The sequence below is a fragment of the Sminthopsis crassicaudata genome, chromosome 3, assembly GCF_048593235.1.
Source record: "Sminthopsis crassicaudata isolate SCR6 chromosome 3, ASM4859323v1, whole genome shotgun sequence".
NCBI classification, from domain to species: domain Eukaryota; kingdom Metazoa; phylum Chordata; class Mammalia; order Dasyuromorphia; family Dasyuridae; genus Sminthopsis; species Sminthopsis crassicaudata.
Window position 1 is genome coordinate 336,266,864 of NC_133619.1, and position 19,756 is coordinate 336,286,619.

General features: G+C 34.6%; 3 protein-coding genes across 5 annotated transcripts in view; 1 reads left to right on the forward strand and 2 right to left on the reverse strand.

Moving 5' to 3' along the window:
• DYNLT2B (dynein light chain Tctex-type 2B) overlaps positions 1–1,180 on the reverse strand; it is a 29,555-nt gene extending 28,375 nt beyond the window's left edge. Inside the window, exon 1 of the mRNA XM_074301550.1 lies at positions 976–1,180. Coding sequence (XP_074157651.1) covers positions 976–1,073 — 98 coding nt within the window. The 5' untranslated portion in view covers positions 1,074–1,180. The remainder of the gene's footprint in view (positions 1–975) is intronic.
• Positions 1–19,756, forward strand: part of LOC141561646 (uncharacterized) — a 612,565-nt gene that overhangs the window by 18,432 nt on the left and 574,377 nt on the right. The window lies entirely within an intron of this gene.
• TM4SF19 (transmembrane 4 L six family member 19) overlaps positions 8,474–19,756 on the reverse strand; it is a 36,090-nt gene continuing 24,807 nt past the window's right edge. For 2 of the 3 annotated variants that reach the window (XM_074301548.1, XM_074301547.1), the window contains 2 exons: positions 14,539–14,708; positions 11,909–12,206 (listed from right to left, as the gene is read on the reverse strand). In XM_074301548.1, the coding sequence (XP_074157649.1) occupies positions 11,957–12,206; positions 14,539–14,708 (420 nt within the window). In that variant the 3' untranslated portion in view covers positions 11,909–11,956. Of the gene's footprint in view, positions 10,551–11,908; positions 12,207–14,538; positions 14,709–19,756 lie in introns of those variants that run through there. The other variant, XM_074301549.1, reaches the window with a different exon arrangement.

Consider the following 19,756-nt stretch of genomic DNA (forward strand, 5'->3'; position numbering starts at 1 on the left):
TATAAATATGTTTATACATATTGGATTTAACCTATTTTAACATGTTTAACATATACTGAATTGCTTGCCATCTAGGGGAGAGGATGGGGAGAAAGAGGAGAAAATCTGAAACACAAGTCTGTGCAAGGGTCAATATCAAATTATCCGTGCATATGTTTTGAAAATAAAATTGAATTTTCAAAATAGATCGCACTACGTCAGCTGAAGAAGGAATGTGAATATAGACAACTTTTCCCTAGGAATTTGTAGTGTTTTTTTAAGGATAAGGGACATTGGGCATTCGGCTTTGCCAAGAAGGGGCACATCATCAAAGACTGGAGGGATGGGGCTAAGATTTGATGAGAGGAGGAAAGACATGGAGAAAAGGGGAAGAGGGAGGGAGAGGGGTTCCGGGAGGGAAGGAGGAGAGGAGGAGGAGGGACAATGAGCATCCCGGGAGAGAACAGGAGGGATCAGGGGGGGATCGCCCAGCCAGTGGAAGAATATATCCTCCCACTACAGCTCAGTCCTCGGAAAACAAACTGGGTGCCTCTGCAGGGGCGATTAGCCGCGCTCTGCCGCGCTCTGCCGCGCTCTGCCGCCCTCTGCAGTTAGCTCCGCGCCAGGATCCGAGCTGGCCATCACCCGGAGCCCTCTCTTCCCCTGTCTTGGCGGCTCCCGAGTAAAAGGTCAGAGGAATCCGCTTACACTGGTCAGAGTCTATAGTTCAATCTTCGGGGTGAACATTTACACCTTGAAGGCGGCAAACGGGCTACAAATAAGAACTCGGCTTACTTACTGCTTTATTGCCTGTCGGAAGCCACAGGAAAGGACAGAAGAAATCTTAAGGATCCAGGGTAAATAATACTGTGTGGTTTGGGGGTGGCCCTTCCCGAAGAACCGCTAGTTAAAATTTGACAAGCTTATCCCGGCTCCTAACTTGAATCTATCTGCTCCAGGCCCACACGCAAGGCCCTCGGCCCTACCGCTACCTACCTCTGTTGGAAGACGGGACGCAGGATGTAGGTGTTCTCTGAGCCCACGTGGCTCTTGTCCTTGTCGCTCACACCAGGAATGGAAGCCGTGACGGACATGGTCGCAGCCGACGGGGAGACCCCGCGGCCGAGCTTGCTGCTAGATGGAAACCCGTGCCAGATTTAGCCAGGTCGCTCGGACACCATCTCCTAGCAACCTGGCGTCACTTCCGTTCCGCCCGGTCCGCGCCCTTTCCGTATGTTTGTAGTTGAGAGGTGCCGAAGCGGGGAATTCAACGCTTAGTAAGTGTGCGCGTTCGCAGTACTCCGGCTCTATTCCATCCTAAAAGGCTAATTGTTGGGGCAAGGAAATGGAGACTTGGAAGGGACAAGAAAAGAGGGAGAGGAGCTATGGCAAAATGATTAACAGCACTGATTAAACGCAAAGGATATAAAAATAATATTAAAATAACAATAACCAGGATTTGTAGAGCTCTTTAAGTCTTGCAAATGTGAATCTTTTGACTCACACAATGACGGGGGGGGGGGATGCTATGTTACCCCCATTTTACAAAGGAGGAAACGGTCGAAGCGAGTTTAATGGATTTGACTCGGTCCTACAGGTGACGACAAATGTGTGAGGCAGATTCTAATTTGGATCTTCTTCATTCCAGATCCTCTGCTCTACCAGCCACCTAACTTAGCTTAAATAATAGTAATAATAAATATAGATCTATCAGTCCTTCCTAGAAGCAGCTATACATACAAGTTTAAAGCCCGCCTTTTATACTTACTGGGTTATGAATTTGGCCAGCTGTTTGCTTTAAATTTTCTCCTCTATAATTGAACATAGTGAGAGCATGAGGGTTTTACAAAATTACCAGCTCATTATCACTCCACTAGACCTTGTCCATCTTAGTTGTTCCATCCCAGTGTTTGGCCATAGACACTTAATAAAAATCTGTTGACTGACTAGGTGCCCCTAAATCAACTTAATTTAACATAAATATTTTGAGTACCAGTTATAAGGGGCCAGCTACTAGGTGGCTCAGTGGACTGTGGACTTGGAAGCAGGAATATTCATCTTTCTGAGTTCAAATGTGACTTCAGACACTTACTAGCTGTGTGACTCTAGAGAACTCACTTGCCTCTGTGTGCCTCATCAATATAATTGAAGGGAATGCAACTTATAGGAAAAATAAAGTGGTAATTCTAAGACTTCCAGACTTTAGGAGTACTTTTGTTTTAATAATCTCTTTAGAAATATGATCCTAAAGTCTCCTAGCTCTAGAAACTTTGCTGACTGCCAGATAACAATCTGCAGGTCTGTGATAATAGGGTTTCTGAGACAAATGGTGAAATGCATTCTAAACCACTCCTCAATTCTCTGGGCCATAAAATTAACCTATAAATGACATGAAGAACCAGATCTCTTTGTCTTTTCCTATAAATTTATCTTGCTTTTGGTTCTTTGCTAAATCCTTTTGTAACAGCCCACTTCAGCTGGTGTCACAATTACAATAAACTTTGCCCCTTAACTTGGAGATGGGTTCAAGCCTGCAAATTCTTTTTTTGAGATATCTCACAGCACCGGTATACAATCCTAACCTTTTAGAGTCTCCCTTCTGAACCTCAATCACAATGAGCTGGAAAAGGACAAGGCAAACCATTCCAATATCTTTACCAAAAAAAAAACTCCAAGTAGGGTAGCGAAGACTCAGACGCAACTGAACAATGGGCCAGAACGCTGATCTAGGTTCTGGGTATTCAAAATAAAAAAAATTTTTAAAAAAGCAACTAGCACATACTCCATATGTGCTCAAAAAAAGGAATTATTGTGCTGCATGGCCTGACGATTCATGCCCACCATACTGTCCCACCCTTCCCTAGTAAGCTTTTTTAATCAACAAAAATTCACCATCTCTCACTCCCAAAATCCCCCTATTGGTTGAAAAAGAAAAAGAAAACCTTTGTAAAAAAAAAAAAAAAAAAAAAAAAATATATATATATATATATATATATATATATATATATATGCACACACATATACATATGTATACATATACATATGTATACACACACATACATCCAGAGTCAATCAAAACATTGAATATGTCCAAAAAATATATGTCTTAATCTTTATCCTGAGTCCATCACCTCTCTGTCAGAAGATGAGTATAATGTTTTCATTATAAGTCCTCTGGCATTTAGTAAGTCATTGCAATGATCAGAATTGTAAGTCTTTTAAAGTTGTTTGTCTTTACAATGTTGTTGTTACTGTATAAATTGTTTTCTTGTTCTATTCATTTCACTTTGCATCAGTTTGTATGTCTTGCTAGATTTCTCTGAAATGATCCTATTCATCATTTCTAACAGCAATAGTATTCCACAATATTCACATATCTTACTTATTCAGCCATTCCCAAATTTATATATCCCTCTTTGGTTTCAAAATCTTCAGCACCACAAAGAGTTGCTATAAATATTTTTTGTCCTTTTCCTCTTCTTTTGACCTCTTTAAAGACAGTTTAAATTTTAAATGACTGACAGCATTTTCTATCTCAAAAAATTTGAGATTTAACTTGTAGCATTAAAATGCTGGTTTTCCTTTTTGTTTACAAATTAATCTATTTCCCACTTTTACAATAGCAGATCAGAAACTAGGAGGATGGACTGTTTACTCTTGCAAACTCTATCCTGCTCATTGTTCTATTTTATTTTAGATTGGATTTATTTTGAGAACTATAGCAAGATACTTTTGATTGCAAACTCCTACTTTCAAGTCGTAATTCACAAGAAAGCCCCAGTCAAATATTTAACGAGATATTATTGACAGATTGTAGCAGACCTTGAATAACAGCTTACGGAGTTTTGATTTTATCCTCTAGGTAATGACTTTATATTGTAGTTAAAGGTTATACATTAAAATAATGGATCCCATAACATGTGTATGGGCTTTATGAATTTTTTATTTTTTAATTTGAATTTAATCATAAACAAAAACTGTAAAGGGCTAGAACTGAGCAAATGCACTTGGATAATGAAGCACTTGAGACTAATTGCCAATTGGACTATTCCTATTAACTTGTTTGAAGTTTGACCCTCCCCAGCTGTTCTGTGCTGACTTGATTAGTGGGACGAAGAGGGGGAAGTGATGGGTGTGGGAGGAGTAGGAGGAGGAAGAGGAAATTGAGAGGCTCACTCTCTCTCTCCAGGCATTGGAGGGAGGAAGGTGTGTGGGGAGATTGCTAGATTTAATCCCCTGACCTTGACTGTAAAAGATCAAGAATAAAGACGTTTAGTGATCCTGACTCCGGCTGATTTCTGGGAAGAGAGAGTTCCAGCAAAAAACCAAAATTTTCAATATACAAAGAACTGAAAAGATGACTTTTCATTAAATTAATAAAAACTATACATTAAATATATAGTTTAGTTTCCTGAGATATATTCAATTTAATCAGATATTAATGGAATGGGCCCGAGCAGAATGTCTGTTTGTAGTTAGGGACTAGTGAAGAAAAACAAGTGCCCACCAGGACAGGTGCAGGGGGCTTAGGTTGTGATAAACAGGGTGTGATTAACCACAATCCAGTTTCGAGGACATTGGGTCCTAATAGACAGAATCCATGCTATCTGTTTCTAGTCTTAGTTTTTCTCAAAATTTGGCCAATGTTTAAGAAGTAAACATCTGCTTTAAGATGGCCTAACCAATGAGTAAAGAGTAAACTTCTTCCCTCCACCACTAACTTTTCCTATAAAATATCCATCCTGGAGTATTGCCTTAAACCAAACAGCCCTCTGATGCTACTTCGTCCCAACCACTTCATATGACAATGAAGTCTTTTCCTTTGAAAAACCAATCCAGTGTCCAGATTACTTTTATCTATTGAATCTGTTCTCCTACTACACTAACACAATATCCCTTTTTATGTCCCCTTCTGAACTTCTTTTTTTCCTTCTGTGTATTTTTTTTCATGTTTCATTAACTGCATGAGTTTTTAATGACAACAGTTGTTTGGATGTTCTCTCATTCGAATATGATCTCATTGAGTTCATGGACTGTGTTTTATCTTTCTTCATATTTTCAAAGCTTAGCACAGTAGCTAACACCTAGAAAATACTTAGTAAAAGCTTTCTGATTAACTCAGTATGATAACCTTTCTATTTTTAAAAATAGACTTTCATTAGAAATACAGAATTACTCCAAAGCAACTTTATTCAAACAGCAATGCCCAGTTATGGACCCAGTCATTTCCCATGGAAACTTATTGGCCTCAAGTTAGAAAAACCCTGTGATCTCAAGATGTGGGGAAATTCTTCAATCAGTGTTCATCTCAATTCTGATACCAGGTATCATTGAAGATAACTTTAAACTTCCATTTCAGCAGTTTCATAACAGGGAACTTTTTAAAATAGTATTTTCCAATTACATATAAAGATAATTTTTTATATTTTAAAAATTTTTTGATTGCTGAATTTTTCCCTGCCTCCTTTCTATTCTTCCTCCTTAAAATGGTAAACAATTATATATAGATTATGTATGTACAATAATGTAATACATAATTCTATATTAGTCATGTTGTGAAAGAAGAAATAGATCAAAAGAAAAGAAACATGAAAAAATAATGTGAAAATTATATGCTTTAATCTGCACTCAGATTCCATCAGTTTTTTCTCTGGATGTGGATAATATTTTCCATCATAAGTCTTTTGGAACTGTATCAGATCATTGTATTGCTGAAAAGAGCTATCTCATTCATAACTGATCATCACACGCAAACAAAGAACCTTCTGGTTCTGTTTATTTCACTTTGCATCAATTCATATAAGGCTTTCCAGGTTTTTCTGAGATGCATTTACTTATATTACCATTTCTTATAGCACAATGGTATTCCATTGAATTCATATACCACAACTAGTTCAGCTATTCACCAATTGATGGGCATCTCTTCAATTTCCAGTTCACACAAACAGAATAGTTTTGATTGAATATATGCTGATTTATTAGATACTTTAAAATAAAAACAAGTTGTACACTACAGTGATTCACAGCTTTATATACAATCTTATTTTAAGATTTAACTTTAGCATTAATAAAAAAAATAAATAAAAAGAATTACTCAGGGAGTAGGAGGTAATATTGAGACTATTTCCTCCTTTTCTCCAGGGACTTTGAAACCAAAGTGCTCTACTATTAGTGTTTCCTTCCTTTCATTTTTGCAGCTTACGTGGCAAAGTAGATAGAGCATTGGGTCTAGAATCACAAAGACCTGAGTTCAAATCCAGCTTCTCAAACTTATGAGACTCTAAGCATATTACTTAATGCTGTTTGCTTCAATATCCTTATCTTTAAGTCAAGCTGGAGAAGGAAATGGCAAATCACGCCAGTCTTTGCCAAGAAAACCTCAAATGGAGTGACAAAGAGTCAGACATGACTGAAAACGACTGAATAACAAATTTATACTATGGATTTCTTCTTCTACAAATTACTTATTCATATCATTTGAAAATTTGTCAACTGGATAATAACTCTTATTCTTATAAATATGACTCAGTTCTCTAGATATTTGAGATATGAGGTCTTTATCTAAGAAACTATCTATAAGGTTCTCTCCCTACCACCACCATTTTTTGGTTTTCTTCTAATCATGGCCACTTTAGTTTTATTTGTTCAAAAATTTTAAAAATTTAATACACTTTTAAATTACAAATAAAACTAAAGTGGTCAATCAAAATTATTTTATGAGATAATGATTCAAACCAGTGTCACTTGTTCAGTGATGAAGAGAGCCATTTACACCCAGAGAGAGGCCTGTGGGAACTGAGTGTGGACCACAGCATAGCATTCTCAATCTCTCTGCTGTTGTTTGCTTGCATTTTGTTTTCTTTTCAGTTTTTTTCTTCCTTCTTGATCTGATTTTTCTTGTGCAGCAAGATAACTGTATACATATTTATACATATATTTTATTTAACATATATTTTAACATATCTAACATGTATTGGATTACTTGCCAGCTAGGGGAGGGAGTGGGGGAGGGAAGGAGGAGGAAATTTGGAACAAAAGGTTTTACAAGGGTCAGTGTTAAAAAATTGCCTATGCATATGTTTTGTAAATAAAAAGCTTTAGTTAAAATAAATAAACAAACAAATAAATAAATAAATTTTATTTTACAGCCCATAAAGCTCTCTATCCCTTTTTTCATAAATTCTTCTATCCATAAATCTGACAGGCAATATAGTTCATGTTCTCTTCTAATATCTCTCTTTATGTCTAAGTCATGTATCCAGTTTTCCCAGCAATTTTTACCAGTGAGTTTTTATCCCCAAAACTCAGATCTCTACAATTATTAAACACAAGATTACTATAATCATTTGCTACTCTGTATTGTGTACCTACTGTATTCCACTGATCCACCATTCTGTTTCTTAACCAATACCAAAGAGTATAGATAATTATCACCTTATAATACAGTTTAAGATCTGGTGATAAATATTCTTACTTAACTTTTTAAAATCATTTCCTTTAATATTCTTCTTCTTCTTCTTCTTTTTTTTTTTTTTTTCTGAGGCTGGGGTTAAGTGACTTGCCCAGGGTTACACAGCTAGGAAGTGTTAAGTGTCTGAGACCAGATTTGAACTCAGGTTCTCCTGAATTCAGGGCTGGTACTCTATCCACTGTGCCACCTAACTGCCCCTTCCTTTAATATTCTTAACTTTTGTTTTTCCAAGTGAATTTTATTTTTTTTTTCTAGCTTAGTAAACTAATTTTTTGCTAGTTCAATTGGGATGGCACTGAATGAGTAAATTAGTTTAAATAAAATTGTCATTTTTATCATATTGGTCCCCCCAGAAACAATGACTATTTCTCCAATTATTTAAATCTAACCTTATTTATAATTATGTTCATATAATTTGATAGGTATACTCCCAGATATTTTATTTTGTCTGTGGGTATTTTAAATGAAATATTTTTACAAGGTTTTGATAATGATATATAGAAATTATTACTTTTTAATTTGTTATTTTTTCTAGTTGATCTGATCTTTTTCAATTTTATTGATATAAATACTCAGAATTCTACATTTTCCTCTCATTACTGCTTTTGCTAAAACCCATAAGTTTTGGCACTTTTTTTCATTAGTGTATTATGGATCTGAAAAGTTACATTTATTATTTCTATTTTTCTGCATTTAACCATAAAGCTTTTATGCCTAATATATTATCTGTTTTGTAAAGGGCCACACACCACTGAGAAAAAGGTATATTCTTTTCTATTCCAATTCAATTCTCTCCAGATGTCTATAATATCTAGCTTGCCTAAGATTCTATTTATTTCCTCAACTTCTTTCTTATTTATTTTTTGGTTAAATGTATCTACTTCTAAGTGGGAAAGGTTGAAGTCCTTTCTATTATCATCTCACTATTTCCATTTGTAAACCATTTACCTTTTCCTTTATAAATTTGGATGTTGTAGCACTTGGTATATATATGCTTAATATTTATATTCATTATCTGTGGTATCCTATTTATGTTTTAATTAAATCTATTCTAGCTTTAACTTTTTCTGAGGTCATGATAGCTACATATGCTTTTTTTTTTTTTTTTAACATTAGTTAAAGAATAAATTCCACTTCAGTCCTTTATTTTTTTCTATGTGTACTTTTCATTTTTAAACGTGTTTGCTGGGGAAAAAACAACAACATATTTTCAGGTTCTGGATTTTGATCTATTCTGCTCTCTGTTTCCATTAAAATGTTTTTCCATTTAATGAACTAAAAGATGAGTTCATCCCATTCATATTCAAAGTTATGATTACTAGTTGTATATTTTCCTCCACCTTATTTTCCCTTCTGTTTATCCTTCTGTCTTTTTACCTACCCTCCTCAGAGGGTCTGTCTTTTGTCTCCCTAATTTGTAAACTTTTCTAAGAGACCCTCCCCTGTGGAGAAATAGGAAGACAAAAGGATAGCCTTTTGTCTTCCTATTTCTCTGTAAATCAAGATTTTTTTTTTTTTTTTTTTTACTCAACTGTATGTTATTCTTCCCTCTTTAATTCAGTTCTGATGAGAATAAGGCTCTCTCTCTGCCTGCCCTTCACAACTCTTCCTCTACTGTACTCTAGAGTTCTTCATTCACACCTCTTGGATATGAGATAATTTGTTTTATTTTTCCTTTCCCTTCCCAACTTTATTTTTTTAGAATTCTCTGACCATAATCAACTCAACTCAAAGTCCTCTCTCTCTATATATGTATGTATATACTTTCTAACTACCCTGTAGATGATAACATTCTTAAGTATTACAAATATCATTGTTCCATATAAGAAGTAAACAGTTTAATCTTATTAAATCTCTTTGATTAGACTTTCATGGTTACCTTCTTATGTTTCTCCTTATACTTGTATCTGTAATTCAAATTTCTGTTCAATTTTGGTCTTTTCCTCAGGAATGCCTGAAAAATCTTTTGATTAATCAAATATCCATTTTCCCCCCTTGCAGGATTCCATAAATTCTGCACTTTGCTGAATAGATTATCTTTGGTTGCAAACCTACCTCCTTTGCTTTTCAAAATATTATGTCCCAAAATCTTTTGATTTTTTTGGTCTTTTAAGTAAAAATTGCTAAATCTTATGTTACTGGTTGTAACTCCACAATATTTGAATTGTTTCTTTCTAGATGCTCATAAAATTTTCTGTTTGATTTGGGAACTTTGCAATTTAGTTATAGTCTTCCTGTAAGTTTTCATTTTGGGACCTTTTCAGATGGTTAAAGATGGATTTTTTTTTTCAATTTTATTTTAACCTTTATTTCTAACACTTCAGAACAATTTTCCTTAATAAATTCTTATCGCATAGGTTCTAGATTTTTTTTCGATCACAACTTTCAGGTAGTCCAACAGTTCTTATATCATTTCTCTTCTATTTCCCAGGTCAATTGTTTTCCTAATGAGATACTTCTTGTTCTCTCTCTCTCTCTCTTTTTTTTTTCATTCTTTTGATTTCATTTTATTATTTCTTGATGTCTTTTGAAATAATTTTCTTTTTCCTGCCTAATTCTAATTTTTAAATATTTATTTTCTTCAGTAAGTTTTTGGATCTTTTTTTCTTTTTATTCCTTTTACTTTCTTTTTCATAATTTTCTTAATTTTATTGCATTACTCTCATTTTCTTTCTCAATTTTTCCTCTGCATCTCTCATTTGATTTTTAAACTTTTAAAGTTTTTTCAAGAACATTTTTGGGCTTGTGACCATGTCAAATTTTTTTTCCTTGAAACTTTGCAAGAAGCTGTTTTATCTTCATTGTATTCTTCTGAGCTTGACACCTGATCTTTTCTATCCCCATAACTTCTTTCTCTGTTGTTAATTCATTTTTAATGAACTATTAACAAGCAAGAAACAGTTCATTTCTTGATTGTTAACTTATATTAGGGCTTTCACATCAATAACTGTGCCCATTGGAAATATAGTAAAGATGACAAAGTTATCAGTAGAGAGTGTGTTTCTTACTTTCTTCACATTTTCTTGCTTCCATAATCAGTTTCTTTTTGAAAGGAGGACAACTTGAGAAGGGCATCTCTACCACAGACTGGAAATTAAATCTGAAACCAAATAAATCATATAATTGTATATATAATATAATAATAGTATATATATAGTCACATATGTTATAATATGAATATATATAACATAATTATATTAATAATATAAAAATAAATAAATCCAAGAACAAAATGATAGTATTCCATTATCTGGAATTATCTAGTTCTAAATTTGGGACAACATAATGGAGGCCGGTTTTTTGGATTCCCTCTGCCTCTGAACCTCATTCCAGTCTATCCATTTTTTCTAGCCCTTCCCTCAGATCCAATAACCTTTAAAGTTACAATTTCAAGAGGAAAGGAAAAAAAAAGAAAAAAAGCTGCAGTGGGAACACCTAAAAAGCTTTACCCACTGGACCATAGACTATGAAAATGTTCCAGGCTCTATGCTTTGGCCCCAGTGATTTGGAGATCTCTAATATATTCTTCTAGCAATCTCCACTGAGTTGGAGTAGTCCTAATGTTGAAGTGACTAGAAAAAACAAGTTTTCCTCTTTGTCTTGCTGTTCTCTCCCCCCCCACCCCATACACACACATACCCTATCCCAAAAATCCATGTGCATCCCAGACCCTGGTGATACTGATTTCTTTCAACTTAACTTTTACTCACCTTATCTAAACAGCTCAAAGAATCCCGAAGACTTCATGGTAGTAGCCAATTTGCATCTGAAATGTCTTTTCTAAAATAAGTTGAAGTGTCTTTCTCTTTGGATTATTTTCTAACCTAACATCATTTCTAGAACTGTTCTCTCCTCTGCCTTTCTTCAACTATGTCCTTTGCCTTCTTGATCCATGAACATTTTTATGGTCTTTCTAGATACTTCTTTTAATTTAGGATTTTCCTTCTCCCACCCCACCCCAATACACATTCTCTTATCCATATACAACTCCAATTTCTAGATACTCATATCTCAACTAGAGGTAGCTAGGTGATATAGTGGATAGAGTCCTGGTCTTAGACCTAGGAACACCTGAGTTCACAATACTTCCCTGATACTTAATAGCCATAGTCTTGGATAAACCACTTAACCTTTCTCAAGTTCAGTTTCCTTATCTATGAAATAGCGATAATAATAGCAACTACTTGTCAGGTTTTATGAGTCTTAAATAAAATAATATATCCAAACCCCTTCACATACTTTAAAGTTCTAAATTAATGTTAGCCATGACTAACATGGAAATGTGTTTTACATGATTGCACATATATAACCTATTTAAAATTTTACCTTTTAGGGATGGGGGAAAGGAAGAAGGGAGAGAGAAAATTTGGAATTCAAAAATTTTTAGGTAAATGTTAAAATTGTCTTTACATGTAATTGAAAAAAATAAAATACTATTAAAAAAGAATTGTAGGGAAATAAAAATAATAAATTAATGTTAGCTATTATTATGATTACTCCAGGATTCTAAGAATGAATTCTGGAAGATGCTAAAGTCCATTTTGCTACAGAGGCACCTAAAAGAGAAATTACCTCTCTTTTCTCAAAGAAGCCACAGAAGAAACCCAATAAGCTGTTGATTAGTTGAGCTAATACCAGGAGAATCTGGATGACACTGATACCCAAGAGTGTGGAGAAGAAAATTACATGCCAGATGACAGCTCTAGGAGGCTCAATGCAAACTGAATCCCAGAAGAAGTGGTCATAAAGATAATTCCTATCACAAAAACAAAACAAAAAAAAAAAAAAAAAAAAAAAAAAGAGAGAGAGAAAGGGGGAATTAACTTAGAAAACTAAACAAATTAAATTAAGAGGTGCAAACAGTTTAGAAAAAGGAATTTAACAAAATGAAACAGGTACAGAATTCTAGTAGAAAGAAATTAGATTTTCACTTTCAATGAACTCAAAATTAGAGGAAAATAAGTGTAAGACTTTAAATCAGAAGTTAAAAAAAGGAATTTTGTGTCAGAAGGGTTACATGCTCTCATAGAAGGAATTAGTCATTTAATAAGCATTTTTTAAAAATCTTCAGTAAGCATTTAAAGTAAAATTTACCATGTGACAAACACAATGCAAAGAATAAAATTATTTCAGCTCTAAAGGAGTTTACCCACTCCAGCCATTTTAGAAAACAAGCTATAATTATACCCAATCCTCCACACTCCCTCAGTAGTTACTAAACTGCTCATACCCTTTGACCAACCAATTCCACTGATTACCCTAAGGATTTCAAAGATAGGAAGAAATGCCCCATATATTTATAGTAGTATGTTTTGTAAACCAAAACAACAGCAAAGAATTGGAAACAAAGTGTTCATTGGGTAATGGCAGAATGAATTGTGGTACATGAAAGTGATAAGACTGAGGCAGATACCAAATTAAGGCACTGAAGAGAGCAGTTTGTACCAAATGATGAGATTCAGGTTCAGCACTAAATGTGGCTTAGGTCATGTGAATAATTCACAATGGCCTTTTTCTTTGCCAAAAGATAGATTTATTTACAAGAAAAGGTTTCAGACAAAATGAAGAGGTAAAACAGACACCAGGTGGTAAATATGAAATAGAATTGGGAAAGCATATAGTTAGCAAGGAAAAGACAAGTTCCCCAAAGGAACTCCCAAATTAGCAGGAGAAAAGGAATACATCATGAGATATGAACATGCTGTTAGCAATCAGGCTAAATCCATAGAGAGTTTAGCCCCCTAAAAGAGTTAGTTAGCTATATAACAGGGAGAAACACACCATGAAGTATGATGAGGGTTGAATGGCAAAATGCTATGATGGGCTAACCCAAAAGGCCTAGGCTATGGACAGATTTGTAGGGGAAATTTAAGCTTGGGGTTTTGATATCTTATTGGATGCAATAAGATGGGGCTACTCAAAATCTACACAGGGTATAGGATTGTAAACTGATTCCCAACAGTGCCCTTCCCTGCTTACCCCAGGGAATAATCTTATCAGTACTTCAAGCTTTCTCTGCCAACCTTGGTTACTCAGGGCCTCATCAAAAATAATGTTATTGCACCATAATCAACAAAAAACATATGTGCAAGGATAATGGATACAACAATCACAATGCTATATATAAAAGTGACAATAAAACAATGATTAAATAACTGAACCCAGATTAAATGCAAGGACCAATCTTGATCCTAGAGAACAGAGGATAAAATACATTATCCAAAAAACAAACATTCAATAAAGGTGATAAACTACTAATATGGAATTTGGCAGATGGAGTGAGGGTCACTGTGTTGATTGGTTTGTTTGCCTTTTTTTTTTTTTTTTTTTAATTTAAATGTTTTTTTCTTTGTTACAAGAAAAGATTCCACTGGGATTCAAGAATAGCCCAGCAATTGCTGTTGTTCACTTGTTCAGTCATGTCTGACTCTTTTTGGACCACATTGTTCATGGGATTTTCTTGGCAGAGATCCTAGAGGGATTGGCCATTTCTTCTCCAGCTCATTTTACAGATGATAACCGATGTAGAAAGGGTGAAATGACTTATCCAGGGTCACAAAGCTGGGAAGCGTCTGAGGCTACATTTGAACTCAGAATTTCCTTACTTGAAGCCCAGGTCTCTGTCCTCTGAGTCACCTTGCTACCTTTGTCAAGAGATTAGTGGAGTGTGAGAGACATTAGTGGGCAGCTAGGTGGCGCCACAGTGCACAGAGCACCAGGCCTGGAGTTGGGAATCTCCCAGAATTCAAATCTGACCGCAGACACTAACTGTGTGATCCTGGGCAAGTCACTTCACCTTGGCTGCCTCAGTGTCCTCATCTGTAAAATGGTCTGGAGAAGGACATGACAAGCTGCTGCAGTGTCTCTGCCAAGAAAACCCCAAATGATGTCACAAAGGATTGGACACAGCTGATATGACTGCATAGCCACAACAACAAAAGACAAAAGAACAAGTTAAGAAAAATGATGAGAAATTAGGATGAGCACTCTCATTTCTGGGAAAGGACCGGGCTTGTAAAGGTATCATTTAATTTCTAAAGTCCCTTCCTTCTCCTAGTCTATGGTCCTATGAAAATCTTTCCATTTACCTGTCATTCAAGCCTTTAAATGGATAGCCGTACTTCAAGGCCTGTGTCTCATTGGATGAGGGAACAGCAAACATGCAGAAGGGGCCATCCTTCAGGGCCACACCAGATGTGACAAAGCAAGCAAAGGCCCCCCAAAAAGCCAGGAAACCTGCCAGCAAGGAAATGAGCATCTACAGAGGAAGGGGGAAAGTGAAATTAAGTCTGAGAGGGAGTAACCCCCTAACCTACAATGTCATCTAACAAGTCACTGTGCCTACCTTACTGACAAATCTGTTGTTCATTTGTTTTTCTGTCATGTCCAACTCTTTGTAACCCCATCTTCCTGAAGGATGATAGGATGCTGTGGATGTTGGCATGAAGCTAGGTACGTCATGGAAGGTGAAAAGAATTACCAGGATTATAGGATACATGCTTTTTCTCTGTATGGAATCCATCTCATCTAGAGCTTCAGGCTCAAAAATCAGCAGATGCTATAGAACCTTACAACATCTTTACATCAAAAGCTTCTATAGATGACTTTAATTCAGCTTTTGATCTTATTAGATAGACTTTTAATTGTTTACTTACAATTCCCCCAAATTATGGCCAAATCTTCCTGTCTAAATCCTAATTTTTTCATTCTTGTGATTTTTAGATTAGTTCTTTTCTGTTTGTTGAGGCATTTGAGATTAACTGACTTGCCCAGAGTCACATAGCCAGGAAGTGTTAAGTGTCTGAGGCTGGATTTGAACTCAGATCGTGGCTTCAGGGTTGGTGCTCTATCCAATGCCCCCCCATTCTTGAATCCTCAATCAAAACAAACATAGCATAGAAAAAGAAAAATTATGGCCAAGTTGTAAACATCTCTTTTCTAATCACCAATTGTGGTAGATAATTTGTTTGTCATTTACATTCCTAACAAATAATTAGCTTTATCATTCACTGTGGTACTTGGTCATAGAGGTGGTTCAGTGGATGGAGTGCTGGACCTGCAATCAGGATCTGACCTGAGCACTTACTAGCTGTGTGATCCTGGGCCAGTCAGTTATTCTTGTTTACCTCAGGAATTTCTTCATCTGTAAAATGGAGATGATAATAGCACCTACCTTCAAGGGCTGTTGTGAGGACCAAAGGAGTAAAAATGGTAAAGCATTTAACATAGTGTCTGGCACATATTAAATGCTTATATAAATGTTAGTTATTATTAACATCATTATTATCTTTGCTGGCTTCTAGTTTATTTCCAAATCTTCTAATTTCTTCAAAAATATGAAGTTTAAAATGCATTCAAGAAAAGAGTACATCATTAAAAAAAAAGAGAGAGAGAGATGTATAGTAGTTTCTCCATGAAAGCCAAATCACCTTGAATCCCAAAGTACATAGAAGCTATGCATATGTTCTAAAAGATTTCAATTTTAAGTTAAAAGATTCATAGTGAATTCTGGAAAACAATTTGGAACTGAATAATAAAAGGCACTTAACTATTTATTACCTTTGATTCAGAGATCTTAATACAGGTCATATATGCTAACAACATCAAAGACAAAAAAGGTTCCATATATATAAAATATCTACAATTGATTTTTTTGTGACAACAAAGAATTGGATACAAAGTGTGTGTGTGTGTGTGTGTGTGTGTGTGTGTGTGTGTGTGTGTGTGTGTGTGTGTGAAGAGGTAAAATAGGCACCAGAAGTGGTAAAGAGAAATAGAAATATATTCATGAGAATAATTTATTGTAAAAGAATATCACATAAAAATAAGATAATAGAGATACAGTTCATGACAGAAAGAAATTATGTCATAGGCATCCAGGTTACAAAGATTTGCTAACTATTTTACACCAAAGTGGTTTCAAGGGCTTAAGCAGTTACAACTCAAAAGGCAGTCGTATTGAATGAGCAGTTTGGTTTTGGAAAAATGTCATCTTTTAAGGTCTTGGGGAGCAGAGAAAAGGGGGCAGAATCTACTTAACTGACCAGATCCAAGAATTGTCTAAAGATATGCTAATCAATGGCTCAGACCACAGGAAAAGATAATAATAAATGTTGGAAGGGATGAAGGAAAAGTGGAACACTAATACATTGTTGGTGGAGTTGTGAAATGATCCAACCATTCTGAAGAGCAATTTGGAACTATGCATAAAGGGCTATAAATTGTGCGTACCTTTTGATCCAGCAGTGTCTCTACATGGTTTGTATCCAAAAGAGAGCATAAAAGAGGGAAAAAGATCTACATGTGCAAAATTGTTTGTAGAAGTTCTTTTTGTAGTGGTAAGAAACTCGAAATCTGCTGGTGAATGACTGAATAAGTTATGGTATATGAATGTTAGGGAATTTTATCATTGTATAAGAAAGGATCAGCAGGATGCTTTCAGAGAGGCCTAGAAAGATTTATATGAGCTGATGCTGAGTGAGCAGAACCAAGAGAACACTGTACACAGTAACAAGATTATGTGATGATCAGCTGTGATGGATTGGTTCTTTTCAACTATGAGGTGATTCAAGGAAATTCCAACAAACTTGTGATAGAGAAACCTATCCACATCCAGAGATAGAATTATGAAGACTGCAGATAGATCAAAACATAGCATTTTCACCTTTTTGTTGTTGTTTATTTGTTTGGATTTTTTCCCTTTCTCATGCTTTTTCTCTCTTGATCTGTTTTTTTTTTTTTTTAATAGGAAATATATTTAGAAAAATTGCACATATTTAACCTATATCAGATTGCTTGGTGTCTTGGGGAAAATTTTTGAACACAAAGTTTTGAAAAGGTGAATGATAAAAACTATCTTTGCATGCATTTAGAAAATAAAATACTATTTAAAAAGATATGCTAATCAAAATGTCAAAAGTTGTTTTGACTGTCTTTTCATTGAGACAATAAAAGCTGAGTGAGAAGAGCTTTCACTAAACAGGATAATTTTATAGAATTGACCTGATTATGATTCTTATTTTAACAATTCCTGAGAATAATCTACTTGAGAGTTCATATTATGTGTATATATTATTTGGAGAATGATTGAATAATCACATATAAATAAAATGGCATATTAGTCAGAAATGAGAAATATGAGAAATTCAGAGAAATATGATAATATTTGTATTAACTGATACAGAATGAAACAAGTATAATTAATAGAACAATTATACAATGATTATAATAATAAAAATGAAAATAATAATAAAATGAAGCTTATTGATGAATGGTTATAAGGACTAACCCTAACTTCAGAGATGAGGAAGTACTTCTCTACTCTTGGTAGAAAATTGGAGGACTATGGGGATAAAATATTGAATAAACTGTTGTACACCATCATTGTGTCAGTTGCTTTTGCTTGATCATTTTTCTTTTCCTTTTTTCCTTCATTAAAGAAGAGAAGGGTTGTATTCAGAGATGATTGTTATATAAAACAAAAGGTATCATCAAAACATCTTTTTAAAAATAACATTTTTCCAGTGGTAGCTGTGAAAAAATAAATTTTAATTTTAAAAATTATGATTGTTTTGCTTTCTCTTGTTTTTATAGCACCTTCATTTCTTAATATAGTCCTCCTCTATCTATAAGCCATCCCTTGGAGAAAAAAAAATGAAAAAGAGAAGAGAGGGAAAAAAAAAGTTTAACTAACCAATACATCAACCCAATTTGACAGAGTGTCCCACTTCTCCAAAGAAGGGATTTCATCTCCTGGGCTAAGGTTGGTCATTATCACTACAGAATTCAGTTTCCTTTTTCTATTCTTCCAACTTGTATTATTGAAATCACCATGCTTATTGTTTCCCTGGTTCTGCATACTTCATTTTGCATTAATCAATTAACATTTATTCAAAGTCTACTATACACAGGCCCTGTGCCAAGTACTGGGGATACAAAAAAGATGCAAAAGAGTCTCTACTCTCAAAGAGCTTGCAATCTAATGGAGGAGACAACATACATGTAAAATATATGCAAAGCAAGCTATAAGCAGGATAAATCAAAAATAATTACAAAGGAAGGGTACTAGAATAAAGAGGACTTGGTGAAGACTTCCTGTAGAAAGTGGGATTTTTATTAGGATTCAAAGGAAATCAGAGAGATTGAAGGATGGAAGGCAATTCCAGGAAAGAAAGACAGAGAAAATGCCTGGAGCCATTATGCCAGTTCATATAAGATTTTCCATGCTTCTCTGAATTCTTCTTATTCATGTTTTCTTATGATACATTACCATTTCATAACAATCATATACCAGAATCTGTTTAGATACCTACCACTCAATTTGCATCCATTTTGTTTCCAGTTCTTTGATATTATTCAAAGTATTTCTGTGACTATTTTCTATCTTTGACTTTAACAAGTATTTACCTACCTTGGATATATTCCTAAATATGATCACTTTATTCATTTTAGCTCAATTACATATTGTTTTACAGAATAGTTGGACCAATTTACAACTCATTCAAGAGTGTATTAATCTTCCTGTTTTTCAGAAATTCTTGAAATATTGACTTCCCATCATTTGTCATTTTTAAAAATTTGCTAGAAGTAAAACCTTCAAATTGTATTGATTTGCATTTTTCTTATAATTAGTGTTGTAAGAATCTTTCCTAGAGTTGTTGATAATTTGTAATTACTTTGAAAATTTTATAAAAATATCTTTGACCATTTATCCATTGGAGAATGGTTCCTGATTTTACATATTTGTGTCAGTTTCCTAATTTTGATATTAATTTTATGATAGAGATATCTGATAAAAAAATCTCAAACCTCTAAACTTATAGGAGCAGAAAATGTTACATAATATAAGTAAAATTGTGTGGGTCATCCATTAAAAGGGAACTCTTGAGAATTCCTCAACTCAGAAGTTTAGATCCTTGTAGAAAGTAACAAATCTCAACTTGGTCTGTTTGACTGAAGGTCAATAAATCAAGAGGCAAAACTAGAAGGTAAAAAGTTTAGTTAGCATCAACTGAAAGGCAGTTTCCAGGTAAATAGCAATGCTTAGAACAAAAGGAGATACACACATATATGGTTTTATACAATCTGATGACATTACAGATTACTGGGTCACTTTCCTTTATTTGGGATGTTAGGTAATAGAGATGGGAAAGCAGATGATCTGGGATAGAATGTGTTAACCTTGGCACCTCAGGAATAGCCAAAGATAAGTTTTGTTCCAATGGGATGTTTTCTTCTTACCTAATCTTATCAGGTAAGGGTAGGAACCTCTAAGATAGTGGAGGTTTCCTTCAAGATAAAAATCAG